The sequence below is a fragment of the Sylvia atricapilla genome, chromosome 2, assembly GCF_009819655.1.
Source record: "Sylvia atricapilla isolate bSylAtr1 chromosome 2, bSylAtr1.pri, whole genome shotgun sequence".
Classification (NCBI taxonomy): Eukaryota; Metazoa; Chordata; class Aves; order Passeriformes; family Sylviidae; genus Sylvia; species Sylvia atricapilla.
This window is the reverse complement of record NC_089141.1, coordinates 8713121-8725562: the sequence shown is the minus strand read 5'-3', so window position 1 is coordinate 8725562 and position 12442 is coordinate 8713121. Positions and strand designations below refer to the sequence as shown.

The 12442-nt window shown below is 46.3% G+C and overlaps 1 protein-coding gene across 1 annotated transcript in view; it reads left to right on the top strand.

Annotated features, from left to right (window-relative positions):
• Nucleotides 1–12255, top strand: part of C2CD3 (C2 domain containing 3 centriole elongation regulator) — a 37393-nt gene extending 25138 nt beyond the window's left edge. The window contains exons 28-34 of the mRNA XM_066340731.1: nucleotides 722–822; nucleotides 1700–1861; nucleotides 2770–2978; nucleotides 3759–4746; nucleotides 5373–5472; nucleotides 10912–11172; nucleotides 12163–12255. Of these exons, the coding sequence (XP_066196828.1) occupies nucleotides 722–822; nucleotides 1700–1861; nucleotides 2770–2978; nucleotides 3759–4746; nucleotides 5373–5472; nucleotides 10912–11046 (1695 nt within the window). The 3' untranslated portion in view covers nucleotides 11047–11172; nucleotides 12163–12255. The remainder of the gene's footprint in view (nucleotides 1–721; nucleotides 823–1699; nucleotides 1862–2769; nucleotides 2979–3758; nucleotides 4747–5372; nucleotides 5473–10911; nucleotides 11173–12162) is intronic.
• The last annotated feature ends 187 nt before the right edge of the window (nucleotides 12256–12442 follow it).

Here is a 12442-nt window from a genome sequence, read left to right as displayed (position 1 = left end):
TTGGATTGCTAATAATCAGCACTCGGGGTTCCTGAGCAATTTCACCACAAATTCACTGTACTCTCATGGACCAGTCTGTGTAAATGCACCAAAACCACCTAATTCCTTAGGAATTCTGCTCCAGGTTTCCATGGTGGCTGCTGGCCAATGCTAGTTACAACACTCCAACCGAGTCATGAGCATCCCCATTGGCTTCACTCTGTTATTGCTTCATGGGTGTTTGGGATTTTTTTTAAGAATATTCTGTGCATTTGGATGTCTGGGAGCATGGCATAGTTCTGTTTGCTGCTTTGGGTGACAGCTGGTGCTCAAAAACATACAGTAGATTTAACTTTTCATTGGTTAGACAACTGGACAGATTCAGTTCTAAGGAATCTTGAGCAGGAATCTTTTTTTCTGGAATATTTGCTATTTTCTGGGATTTTTCTTTATTCTCTAGGCTTCCCAGATGTTCTGGGGTGTGTTATAGATGTGTAATGCAGCTTTTATCCTACTTTCCATCGCTTTACTCTCTGATAGTATGGAGGGAGTTAACAAAAGTGTCTGAAATAAAAGTGTTGTGAAATAGTACTTTGTCTCAGTGCTGGGAAACGATCTGAAAATTTGAAACTATTTAGAAAGCCTGAGGTTTTGTTAGATCAGCTGGATAATATCTTAATTTCTCTTATTTTCTTGCTGTGACAGACTCATGTACAGTGTTCCTTTTTCCTTTTCATCCTAGCTGAAGGTCAGCTTTCCAGCATGTCCTAGTAATTCTACAGACTTGTCCAAGCAGATGCTGAATTCCTTGTCAAAGGAAGTCAACATTCCTGCTCGAGAGCGGTAGGTCCAGGCTGACAACCTTTTGGAGTATTTTCAGGTTTCAGAAATACCTTTCTAAAGCAAATTGACTCTACTGGAAAAATGATACACACTGTCAAACTGTGTCCACTGTGTTTGGGCTTAGAAGTTACTGGACACTCCCTTTCACAGTGAGAGGGAGATGCAGGAGGTAGCAATCCTGAGACAGGTTCCTTTTGACACAACCCAGATGTTTTCCTTGTCATTGATACTTCCTGATTTGTTTCATCTACACCCTTGTAAATTAGGATTTAAATGGTACCATTGTTAAAACTGGCAGGTACTTTCTCCAGGCCCTGATAAGAATAAAGGCTGTGTATGTATTTGGTTTTATTTTTAGTCAGTGTAAATTAGAATAGAGTATTTCTGATGCATCCCCTTGATTTTGCCTTAACTTCTCTCCATGACCAATGAATGACAGCTGATGAGATGCTGTAGTATTGCATATTACAGGAGTAAGAGTGTCAGGTATCCTGCAGTAATTCCTGCTTTCTGTCCCTTCAAATGAGTGAGAGTGTTTTAGCTTATGATTTGTTTATTTAGTCTACAGAGATGATCTTTTCCTATATGTGTCTTTGAAGTTTAGAGGGACTGGGGGCCACCACTGTAGAGTCTGAACAACTGGCTTGGGAACTGCCAGCAGGCATGGAAAGCTCCCTACAAGTCCCACCATTAACCTGACTTTAGTATAAATCTGAAATAGTAGATGACATCCTGTGGACATTTGGAAAGACCAGTTTCATCCATCTCTTTAGTGAATTTCAAGCCATTGGACATTCTTAGTTGGCAGACTTTGCAGAGTCAGAGGTTCCAGGCCTCCAGAGGTTTTTGGTATTAACCACAGGCCTGTTTTCAGCAGGATCAGCCCCCCTGGCACACAGACGCCTCGGCACGAGGAGCACATGCAGAACGTGCGCAGATTCCATGAATCCCTGCAGCAGGCGGACGGGAACGCACGGCGCGCAGCCCGGCTGGACTCAGCACCACTGTCCTCACGTGCTGCTCTCCTCACTGCTCTCAGGTAAAGCTGAGCTGTGGCCAGCAGGGCAGTGCCAGGCCTTAGGTTAGCAGAGAAGAGCTTGGAAGGGACAGATCCAGTTCTAAGAAAGTGAAACAGCGCAACAAGCGATGAAGAGATTCCGGTGTCATTTACAGTGGGTTGAGGTGAGGCTGGAAAATCAGGGGCTGGATGGAGAGCTCCACAACAGGAATGAAATGCTGCAGCAGTGTGGTGAGCTGTTGAAGGGGAACAGCAGCAGCACTGTTTCCAAATCTGGAGGGAATGTTTGGGTTTATCCATCCTGGTACTGCTGTCACAAAGCAGGTTGGTTATGAAGCCAATTATCCCTTTCAGTTGACTTCCATAGGTACAAGGACAAGCCTGTAAGCATTTTTGGGGTGCATGGGGCAGTATATCCTTTGCCATCAGGATGTTTTTCTTTTTGCTAGAAGCACTGTTCACTTGACTAGATTCTAGCTTTAAATGAGGTATAAATTTAGAAGAATAGTGTTTATTATCTGTAGGAATACAGGAATGAAAGAGACTTCCTGAGGTGTTTCATCCCTTCCCATGCTACTACAAGCTTGGTTTTTATTAAGCTCAGCCATAAGTCATGTAATATTCTTGGCTTTATGACTTTTATTTGAGAAGGTAATTTCAAATCCAACTGCTTGAATGAAGTAAGTTTAAAACTAGCTCTTTTCTAGCCTACAGCCTAAAGTGTCATAGCTAAGTCAAGATTTGTTCTGGAGTGTTATCCTCTTGCTTAGAGCGACCTCAATACTTGTCTACTGATCTGCTTTTCAATAAAAACCTTTAATCTTTCATTTGCACATTTACATGTTGTTGACTAGAATGATTCAACTTAAACTCAACTGCCACATGCTTGTTTTTCACCCTCTTTCCAAATTTCTTATCACTGCTTCCAGAAAAAACTTGAGTGAGCTGGATGAGGTTCAAAGATACTTCACTGAGAAGCTGACCAGGTCTTTTCCTGACTTCAGCACATCCAAACCAAGCCATGAGGAGTGGGACAGTGACCATCAGGGCTCGATGAGCAGAGCAGTGGACCCCAAAGGCTGCCATCTTTTGGAAAAATCTAGTCAGTTGGTGTCTCAGGTCAGCAGCATAGTCAATGGTAAGTTGTTGCTGTGAGTAGCAAAATGACAAGGAAATCAAATCCCTGATGATGCTTCTAAAATAACTTACCAGAGCAGAGAATAAACTGGAGCCCAGAGCTACAGTTGCTGCCAGCTGGAAAGTTATGCCATGCTTTTTCTGCCCATGGCTTCCTACAGGGAAGCAGCATTTCCAAGAATTGGAGTTGAAGGGCACATCCCTATTATGCCAGAATTTGCCATTCTTGTATCACCATCTTGATTTTCTCTTGTTTTTCCCCTCTTTATTATCCAGGGTTTTGCTCTTTTTATTTCCTTTCTCATCCTTAGCAGTTGTTTTTACTGCTATTTTACATGTTTTCCTCAACAATCTGTTCCAGATTCTTCCTCCTCCTTTTCCAAATGTCCCCCACCATTCCCTTGAAGCAGGACTTGCCTTAAAGTAGTTGGCCACTTCACCTTGTACTGGTGAACTCATTTCTCAGAGGATGCAAGCAATGGATAGGGTCTGCTCACTGGGAAGCAAAACTAAGTGATTGTGGCTTCTTAAAGGATTTGTGAAGGTTCCCATTTAGTTTCATCCCTGATGCTTCTGGTTTTTCCTTAATGTTTCTGTTCTTCTGGCCTTGTCAGTGGGAAACAGAGCTGAACATGCTCACATCAGCAGTGTTTGCAAAGTGCTGCATGTTTAGCTCCCAACCATCCTTACATCTAGGACTTTCTGCCAAAACCCCAAATAAATCAGATTTAAGCTGGATTGTTTCTCCATGCATTTACTGATGTTGTTTTTTGTTAACCAGACCTGCAGACTATAAGTAAATATAGCAAAGAGGCTTCTAATGTACATCAAGACAGCAGCAGGAGGCTGGGTGGTGTGGATGTACCCAGCTGGAAGGAGGAAGGAGCCAGACCTGAAGTTCCTGAGGGCCAGCTGGAGTCAGATGCACTCGGCGTTTCGAGTGACCTGCAGCAGCCGTGCAGTGCTGGGAGGTCTGTGTTTGACAGACACATGTTGCACCAACTTCTAGGCCCCATTGTCCCTGAAGATGAGCATCCAGTGGGTTATATCCAGGACAACGAGGGTGCTCTTGCCATCCAGCCACACAGTGAAGAAGAATATGAAGAAGATGTTATAGAACCACGAACTCTTAATGAAATAACAACCATAACAGACAGGACGAGCCCCTGGTCCAGTGTGATCTCTGAAACAGGGCAGGGGGCTGAGCAGCATCCTCTGGACCCCAGGCACGAAGATCAGCACTCCATAGATATAGGTTGTTTCCGAAGAGGGAACAGCAGCACCTTGTCCAGCACCTTACAAGGGGACAGCCAGAGTGTGCTTAGCACCCTGAGCCCGCCCCTGAGCCCCCACACAGGTGGGAACCGGCCCTGGGGAGCAGCAGGAGACTCCCAGACCTGCAGCAGCAGCGCAGGAGCAGCAGAGAAGGAGCCACTGCTGCCTGCTGGACAGAGCCTCTGGAACAGAGCACTGAGCACTGAACCCAGGAAGAAAAGTGTAGAGTTCCATGCAGGCTCCAAGGAGCTGCTGCCATTCCCAGAAGACATGGGTTTCACTGATCAGAAAACCACTGAGAGAGAGGAGGAGGCAAATGCTGAGGTTGTAAGTGAAGATCATCAAGGCAAGGAGGGAAGTGGTTCTGATGAGAACTGTATTCAGAGTGTGTCAGCCCAAGCTGGCTCAGAAAGAAATAGTGAGAGCTTCCCTGATGACAGCAGTGAAGACGCAGTGGAAGGCTCAGAAAACCCCATCAAACCAAAAATCATTTTGTATCCTTTACACAAAAACTTCTTTCACTCTTCTCTTTAGTTAGAATCTCCCTGGCCTCAGGACAGAGAAATTTGCTATGTGAAGCTCTTCCCTGGGAAATGAATCTAAAACTGGTGATCTGGGAAGGTGTTGGAGGGCCCCCTTACACCGTTTCACACAAGGTAGTGATGACTTTCTTGAAACTAATAGTCCATACATTTTGTGATTTGTTAGAGTCACTTCATTTTGGGTAGTTCCACCATGCCTTCTTGCATTTTCTCTCTGTGTTATTTTCCCCCATGAGTTAGAGCTCTTGTGCTTCTCCTGTATTAAAAGACACATGCTTTATTTTACTTTAAAAATACTTCCTAATGTTTCTTGTACAAATTAAAAATCTTGGATTAAGTGTTGGAATTCTTGCAGGATGAAGTCCTCTACAAATCTGTGAGGTATTGTTTTAAGGCAAGTCAGTGTCCCATGCTCTGCGAGCCCAGGTGAGAGAACCAAGTGTTCAGAACAATGGAATATTGATTAAAACAGATGAAATTTACTATTTGGGATCTGCCAACAGGTGAAGCTTTTTCCATATCTCAACCTCTGCGCAACTGCATACTGCGAATGGTTGTTCCTTAACAGTTCTGCTCAGATCTGATCCTGTTGTTGTTCCAAACTTCTTCCTTCCACCCCAGGAGATGGAAGTCTCCATGAGACTGCTCAGCACTTCTCATCCTTCCATGTCTCCAAAAGTAAGTATGGGATGTCCTTGCCTTTATTGTCCAACTTAGTCCATTCCTGAAAGCAGGAACAAAACTTCTCCCTTCTTTTGTCTGCCTGCTTAGATGTGATGGCTTCCAAATCATGTCAAGGGGAATCTTCCCAACACCTCTTCTCTCTGTGAAGATGGTTTTTAACATCCACAGCTGTGTTGTCTGTGATCCTTGTGCCTTTATATCAACCAGTTGTTCATTATGCTCAGAAAATGCTACTCCATCAGGGTCAGTGGAAGTGGCAGGTTCTCACTCCACACTTCTTTGTGTTTTAATATGAGGTGACATGCCTAATTCTGAGGAGTTCTAACCTGTAATTATGGCTTCAAATTATCTCTTTTAGATCAGGATGAAATGAGAGAGTTTGCAGCAGAAAGGGGTTTCTGGAGAGGTAAATTGTAATCGTTCTGTGACCCAGGGAATAGTAGAATAACTTGAGTGATTGTTCCTCCTGCACCACAGCTGTGGATTGCTGAGGTTTTGCTTTTTTTATGTTCATAAAGATGTATTTACTGCGAGAGTTTTGTTGACTTGGTTGTTTCAATATCTACATATTTATCTTATTTTCATTTCATAAAGAGGGGTTATAAAAAAGGGAGAGGATGACATTTTACACAGGCAGATAGTGATGGGAAAAGGAGAAACAGTTTTAAACTAAAAGAGAGGAGATTTAGCTCAGATATTGGGAAGAAATTCTTCCCTGTGAGGGTGGGCAGACCCTGACACAGGGTGCCCAGAGAAGCTGTGGCTGCTCCATCCCTAGAAATGTTCCAGGCCAAGTTGGATGGGGCTTGGAGCCACCTGGGACAGTGGAAGGTGTCCCTGCCTGTGGCAGAGGTTGAAATGAGATGAGCTTTAAGGTGCCTGCCCACCCAAACCATTCTGGAATTCCATGATCCTTTTCCAGCCCCAGCTCTGCTGCGGATGTTGATGTGGATGTGGGTGTGCAGCAGCTGGACTCTTTGTTTACTGTTTGTTTACCACTCCCAGATAAGGTGATGACCGTGTTCCTCTCCATATCACCTAGGAAACAAACACTTTAAGGAACATGTATGTCACTGGGAACAGCTTGCCTGACTCAAAACAGACTCAGACAGGCTCTAATAGCTCTGAAATCATAGAAACCTGCAGTTTAATACTAATACCAGCTTTACTTGAATCTCCTCTCTCTTCAGCTCTGAGCTGAGTGGCTGGAACTACAGCCACTTATTACTAATAATTAGCCAAATATTACTAATTAGGTAAAATTTTAGCAAGGCAATATTTGGATATTTTGATCTTAAAGCACTTAACTTGAGAATTAGCAGGCACTAATCCTTCGCTGCAGCACCTGTAGTGTTGCTGAGACAGGATTTGGTTATGCCTTGTGCATCAGATTCTCTCTCTGAAGGACCAGATTTTCACTGCTACCAATACACAGAGTACAGAAAAAAAATGCTTCCTCATAGTTTTGGTTTTAACTGGCCTTTGGAACATCAGCTTCTAAATCTGGACTTGGTTTGGTTCTGCACAGGTCAGCAAACACCAAGCATGACAGCAAGGCTGAAATCTGAGCCGTCCTCTGGACACCACCAGAGCCCTCACTCACTTGGCAGCTTGGAAATGTCTCTCATGGCCTTCCTAGTGTGCTCCTGCCACCTCTCCCTGGCTTGTCTGACTCCCTGCTTTCCCTGCCTTCCTTCCTGGAATGACAAAGCAGTGGTGAGGCATGGAGCTGGGCAGTCACAGCAAAGGAGCTGGTGGCATTTGAGACAGAAACGTTGTCTCAGCTCCTGCTGTGAGGACATGGGGCCCTGAGTAGGTGCTGCAGCAGCTCAGGCTCAGTGTGGATGCTCTGACCACCTTCCAGGGATCAGAGTTCTATAGAGCCTCGCAAAACCTCTTTGTTTTTTACTTCTTTTCTCCATTACATCAAACTAACACTTCCCATTCCTGAGGTCCTTCCCAGCTCTTGTCTTCCACACTGCTCTCCTGCTCTGAGCGGGGGCTAGAGGATAGGTTTGAAAAATCTGAGTGTCAATAAGTTTTCCTGTAAAATGCCAGAATCCCAGAATGGTTTGGGTGGTAAAGAACCTCAAAGATCCTCTTGTTCCACCCCCTGCCATAGGCAGGGACATCTTCCACCATCTCAGGGTGCTCCCAGTCCTGTCTAGCCTGGCCTTGGACACTTCCAACAATCCAGGGGCAGCCACACCTTCTCTGGGCACCCTGTGCCAGGCCCTCACCACCATCACAGGGAGCAATTCCTTCACAATATCCTATCTAACTCTCCCCCCTTGTCCTGGCACTCCAGGCCCTTGGCTGAAGTCCTTCTCCAAATACGGTGATTTTTTTTTTCCTCCTCACCTCTAGGAATATTCCAAAAGGATAAGAAATTTAGGTGGAAAGCAGTTTTACTCAGAGTAATTCATATTTGTGTATACTTAGACTTACCTTCAGTGTGAATTAGAAATAACACAGCCTTGGACAGATTCACAACAGCAGTCTTTATATGTTCTAAAAATGCTAATGGCAGCAACAGCCAAAACATCATTTCTTGGCTGTGTTGTTTGTTCTTGATCTGCTGGATCTTCCTGATTTCCTGCCTGGAAAGCAGGAGAAGGTGCAATGCCACTGCCAGGGTATGTTGTAGCTTGTTAACACAGATGTGTTTTTCCTCCCTGCATCCCTGTGCCCAAACAAAACTGCTGGCAAACTTGCTGAGTCACAGTTCTGAAACATTCTCTGCCTCCAAGACTGGAATTCTTTGACCTTGGAAGAGGCCATGCCCCCCACCATGACCTATAACATACTCATGAATCTGCTTTAGTCCAGCCCCTGGCACACAGGCACGGAATAATCCTCGGCTGGTTTCAGTGCCACTGCCATTCTTATAAAAAGAAGAGTGAAGCGTGATCCTCGGTGCACGAGTCCCCTGTCCTCTTGCATCTTCCCCGTGGAACATGTGTGCTTCCTGGCTGAGCACCAGACACTTGGAGTCTGAGAGGCAGGGAGGGAGAAACCTGGGATGGGCACTGACCTGAGCCTGTTCCTGGGGTGAGGAATGGTGTAAATATGACATTTCAGATGTGTGCTCTGGAAACTATGCAGGAGGATAAAACTGGCAATCAGAAACTGCCTGTGAGACGGATCAAAGGTCTGATGTTCAAAAAAGAGCAAGGGAGCTAGGGAAGGAGCACCAGGAGCAGCTGAGGGAGCTGGGAAAGGCTCAGCCTGGAGAAACGGAGCAAGAACTGGTGTTAAACCTTTGCCACAGCTGGAAGTTCATTTTTAGGAAGGTCACTGGGATAGCTACACACATCTTAACACCATCTCTTCCTGCACATTGGGCAATGACAGGAAAACGGGAGGAGGTGTATTTTAGCTGGTCATCTCTGAAACAACATGCCAGTGGTGTGTTTTCCAAGCACACCTGGTTTCCTGATTTTGGGAGCAAACAGACTGCTTTCCTTCACCTCAGTGACAGCAAATAGCATCAGGCACCTGCTCTTGTGGTGTGGCTTCGGAGTACTGAATATTTTAGGGGTGTTAGATGTTAGGAAGGAATTAATGACTGTGAGGGTGGAGAGGCCCTGGCACAGGGTGCCCAGAGAAGCTGTGGCTGTCCCTGGATCCCTGGAAATGCCCAAGGCCAGGGTGCTTGGAGCACCCTGAGATGGTGGAAGGTGTCCCTGCCTGTGTCAGGGGGTGGCACAGGATGAGCTCTAAGGTCCTTCCCCACCCAAACCATTCTGGGATTCTATTCCTTACATTGAAAATGGGAGGTGCTAGCTCTCCATCTCTGGCTGTGAAGGACACATGGCACATGGGAAAGGAGAGCTGTGGGAGGCAGGAAATGCAGTGTCATGCACCTTTGAACTAGGGTTAATTGGCAGACTGAGAGAATTTCCTAGAGAGATGCTTTCAGATGCTGTGTAAAACTCAGGGATCAGCACAAAGCTTGGTCACTGCCCCTCTCCAGCCACTCCTGACCTTTTGGCTGTTCCTTGGACAGATGGGCAGAAAACAGCATGGGAAAAATGAGCTACTGTCCTGGTCTCTGGACAGCTCTGTTCAAGGAAGGTGCTTTGCCCAGCAAGCAGCTCTCTCTGCTAGTATTTAAGTTTCTGCTGTGGTTAGGTATGCATTTCATCTCTCTTGGCTCCTTACATTTTGGTTTAGGAAATCCATCCTGGAGAATTGTTATGAAGAAAGAAGAGCAAAGCAAAGATTCTCCTAATTATGCATGTCTGTTATTTCAGTGTGGTAAAAACAGGAAGTGTTTTAAAGTGTTTTGTCTGCAGGCTGTCACCTGAGCCTGTAACGCACAGGTTAGCAACACAAGGACTCACTTATTCCTAAAAAAGCCATTTCCCTCTCCAAAGGTGCGTATCAAAGTGCACCAAAACAGGGTCCTGGAGCTGTTTCTCTTGGGAGGGAGCTGGGCACCTCAGGAGACCTTTCCCGAGGCTCAGAGAAGCTGCCCAGTGAAGTAGGTGAAAGGCCAGATTGGCGGATCAGTTTTCCAAAAGACCTTCCTGGCCCCACAGCTTCCTCCCCTAAAGGCTCCCGGAGCAGGATTGCTTTTCTCTGTGCTTCACAGGCACAGCCCAGCTCTAGAGAGCTGAGTAGAAGTGTGTTTCTTTGTATGCTGAAATTACTTATCTTCTAGTGCTGCTGGAACATCAGGGACAAAGCCAGGCTGCTGGCAAAGCATAGAGGAGATGACACTGTTTAAACCAGGGCCTTTCCTCTTATGGGCTGCTGCTTTGGGGTCCCCACAGGCAGCTGAGCCTGGCCCATCCCATTTATCATGGAATAATCACAGTGATGGTTTGGGCTGAGAGGGACCTTAAAGCTTATCCAGCCTCACCCCCTGCCATGGCTTCCACTAGATCAGATTGCTCTAAACCACATCCAGCCTGGCCTTGGACACTTCCAGGGATCCAGGGGCAGCCACAGCTTCTGTGGGCACCCTGTGCCAGGGCCTCATCACCCTCATAGGGGAGAATTTCTTCCCAATATGTAGTCTAAATCTCTCCTCTTAGTTTAAATCCATTCCCTGCCTTGTCCTGTCAACAGACTTAAGATTTGTTGTGACAGAGTATTGCCTTCCCTCTGTGAGTACATTTGGTCTTCAGGGTTCTGCAAATTATAAAGTAAAATAATAACTGAAACCAAAATGCAGTCAGGTCCCAGTGAGTACATCACTGCTGTTCCTCTGGCCTTACACAGGGAGACTTTGGCTGAGGGTGGATGCTCACAAGTCCAGAGGCCACACACCAGAGCCCCATTTCAGGGCTCAGATCGTTCTCTTTCTCATTGGGATGTTTTTTTTCTGTGTATCCAACTTCTCACTGTCTGCACAATCCCATAGTTTGCTATGACATGAAACAAGGGCAAGGCAGGGCTCTCACACCTGGTCCCTTCTGTCCCCAGAGCAGGAGTGAAGCAGTGCCTGGAGGAATCCCCTACCGAAGAGCAAATCGTCCCAGGCCCAGCCCCGAGCTCTCGGAAGAGGAGGCCAAGAGAATTGCCAGGATCTTCTCTGCTCAGCTCTCCAAGAAGGAATAGTGTTGGCCAGAGACCGTCCACAGCAGAGCTTCCTAAGTCATGGATGCACTGGCAAAGGCTGAGCCCTCCAGTGAAGGGGAGGTGGAAGCCACAGCTTACAGGCTCTGTTTTTAGTTTGCCTGATTGGTTAGTTAATTGAAGTCCCCTATTTAGAAGGGCTTAAAGCCTGTGGTCACCCACAGGGAGCTGCCTCTTGTAGGGGCAGGTCCCCAATGAGACACACCCCTGTGGGTAATCCCTAGGGCTCTTACCTGCTCTCCAAGTAGTCCAGTTTTAGGATTTATACCTGTGAAATGGCCCTTTCAAAAATAGTTGGTGGGCAACACAATTCTGTTTCCACAAGTGCCCAAAGCACTTGTGTGAACACAGGCCAAAGGGCACTGTAAAATCTGGTGGGTGTACAAAAGAGGGTGACTAGAAATATGAGACTTTTATATTTAAATTATTTTTGTACGCCTTTCAGAGAACAGACTTTGATGCCAACAGAGCTCAGATATTTTTGTACTGCTCTCTCCAGTGTTTGTTTCAATAAAATTCCCCTGGTTTCTTGTCAGCGCATACAGAGTGTCTCTAGGTGAGAGCAGGAACCTTTCCTCAACAGGGGTCTGGAATCTCTCCCACATGAGAGTCAGAGAAATGCTGCTGGAAGCTGAGGTGGCCAGGAGCACATGGAAAGATCACTGCTTTGCCAAGGAATTGAGTATCACTGTACAGCACAACCCCAGGTGCAATGAGTCCAAGTCCATCTGAGCTTTTTTTAAACCATGCATGGAATTCAGGATTTAAGCAGCCAAATGATCAGCATCCCTTTTTTCTCCCACTTCTGCAGTGTTGTTTTTCCCAGGGGACACCCTGAATGCGTAATTCACTGCTGGTACAAGTTGCCCTGTGATTGTGACCCCTTTCCCTGCCCATCCTGGGTCAGGATGGGAGGTAAAGGCACCCAGTGTCCTCTGGACGGACAGGAGTGACGTGCAGGCTGCTTTCTCCTGGTAGCATCCCCAAAAAACCTCAGGCAGGATGCCAGCTGGGCTGGGATCGCTGTCACAGACGAGGTCACAGCATTGACTCCTGAGCTATATCTTGGGCATGAGGTAAACAGCATCTTCTTTTCAGGTCTAGGTCAGCAGTGGCAGGAAAACAAGGCAGGAGCCAGCTGGAGAGGGATGTTGGTGCCAGGTAGCTTTTTGTCTGGAGCCCGAGGGATGCTTCAGGGTGTCAGGCCCAAAGTCCCTCTTGATCAAGGCGAGCTCAGATGCGAGTGTGGAGGTTTGCAGCACATCCTGAGGGACCTTTCTGCATGTGGGGCTAACTAGCACCAAGGATTAAAGGAGATTTTTTTTTTTTTAATGGAGGAAAAGGGGCATTTCTTTCACTCCATCTTGGCCTCCAGCCT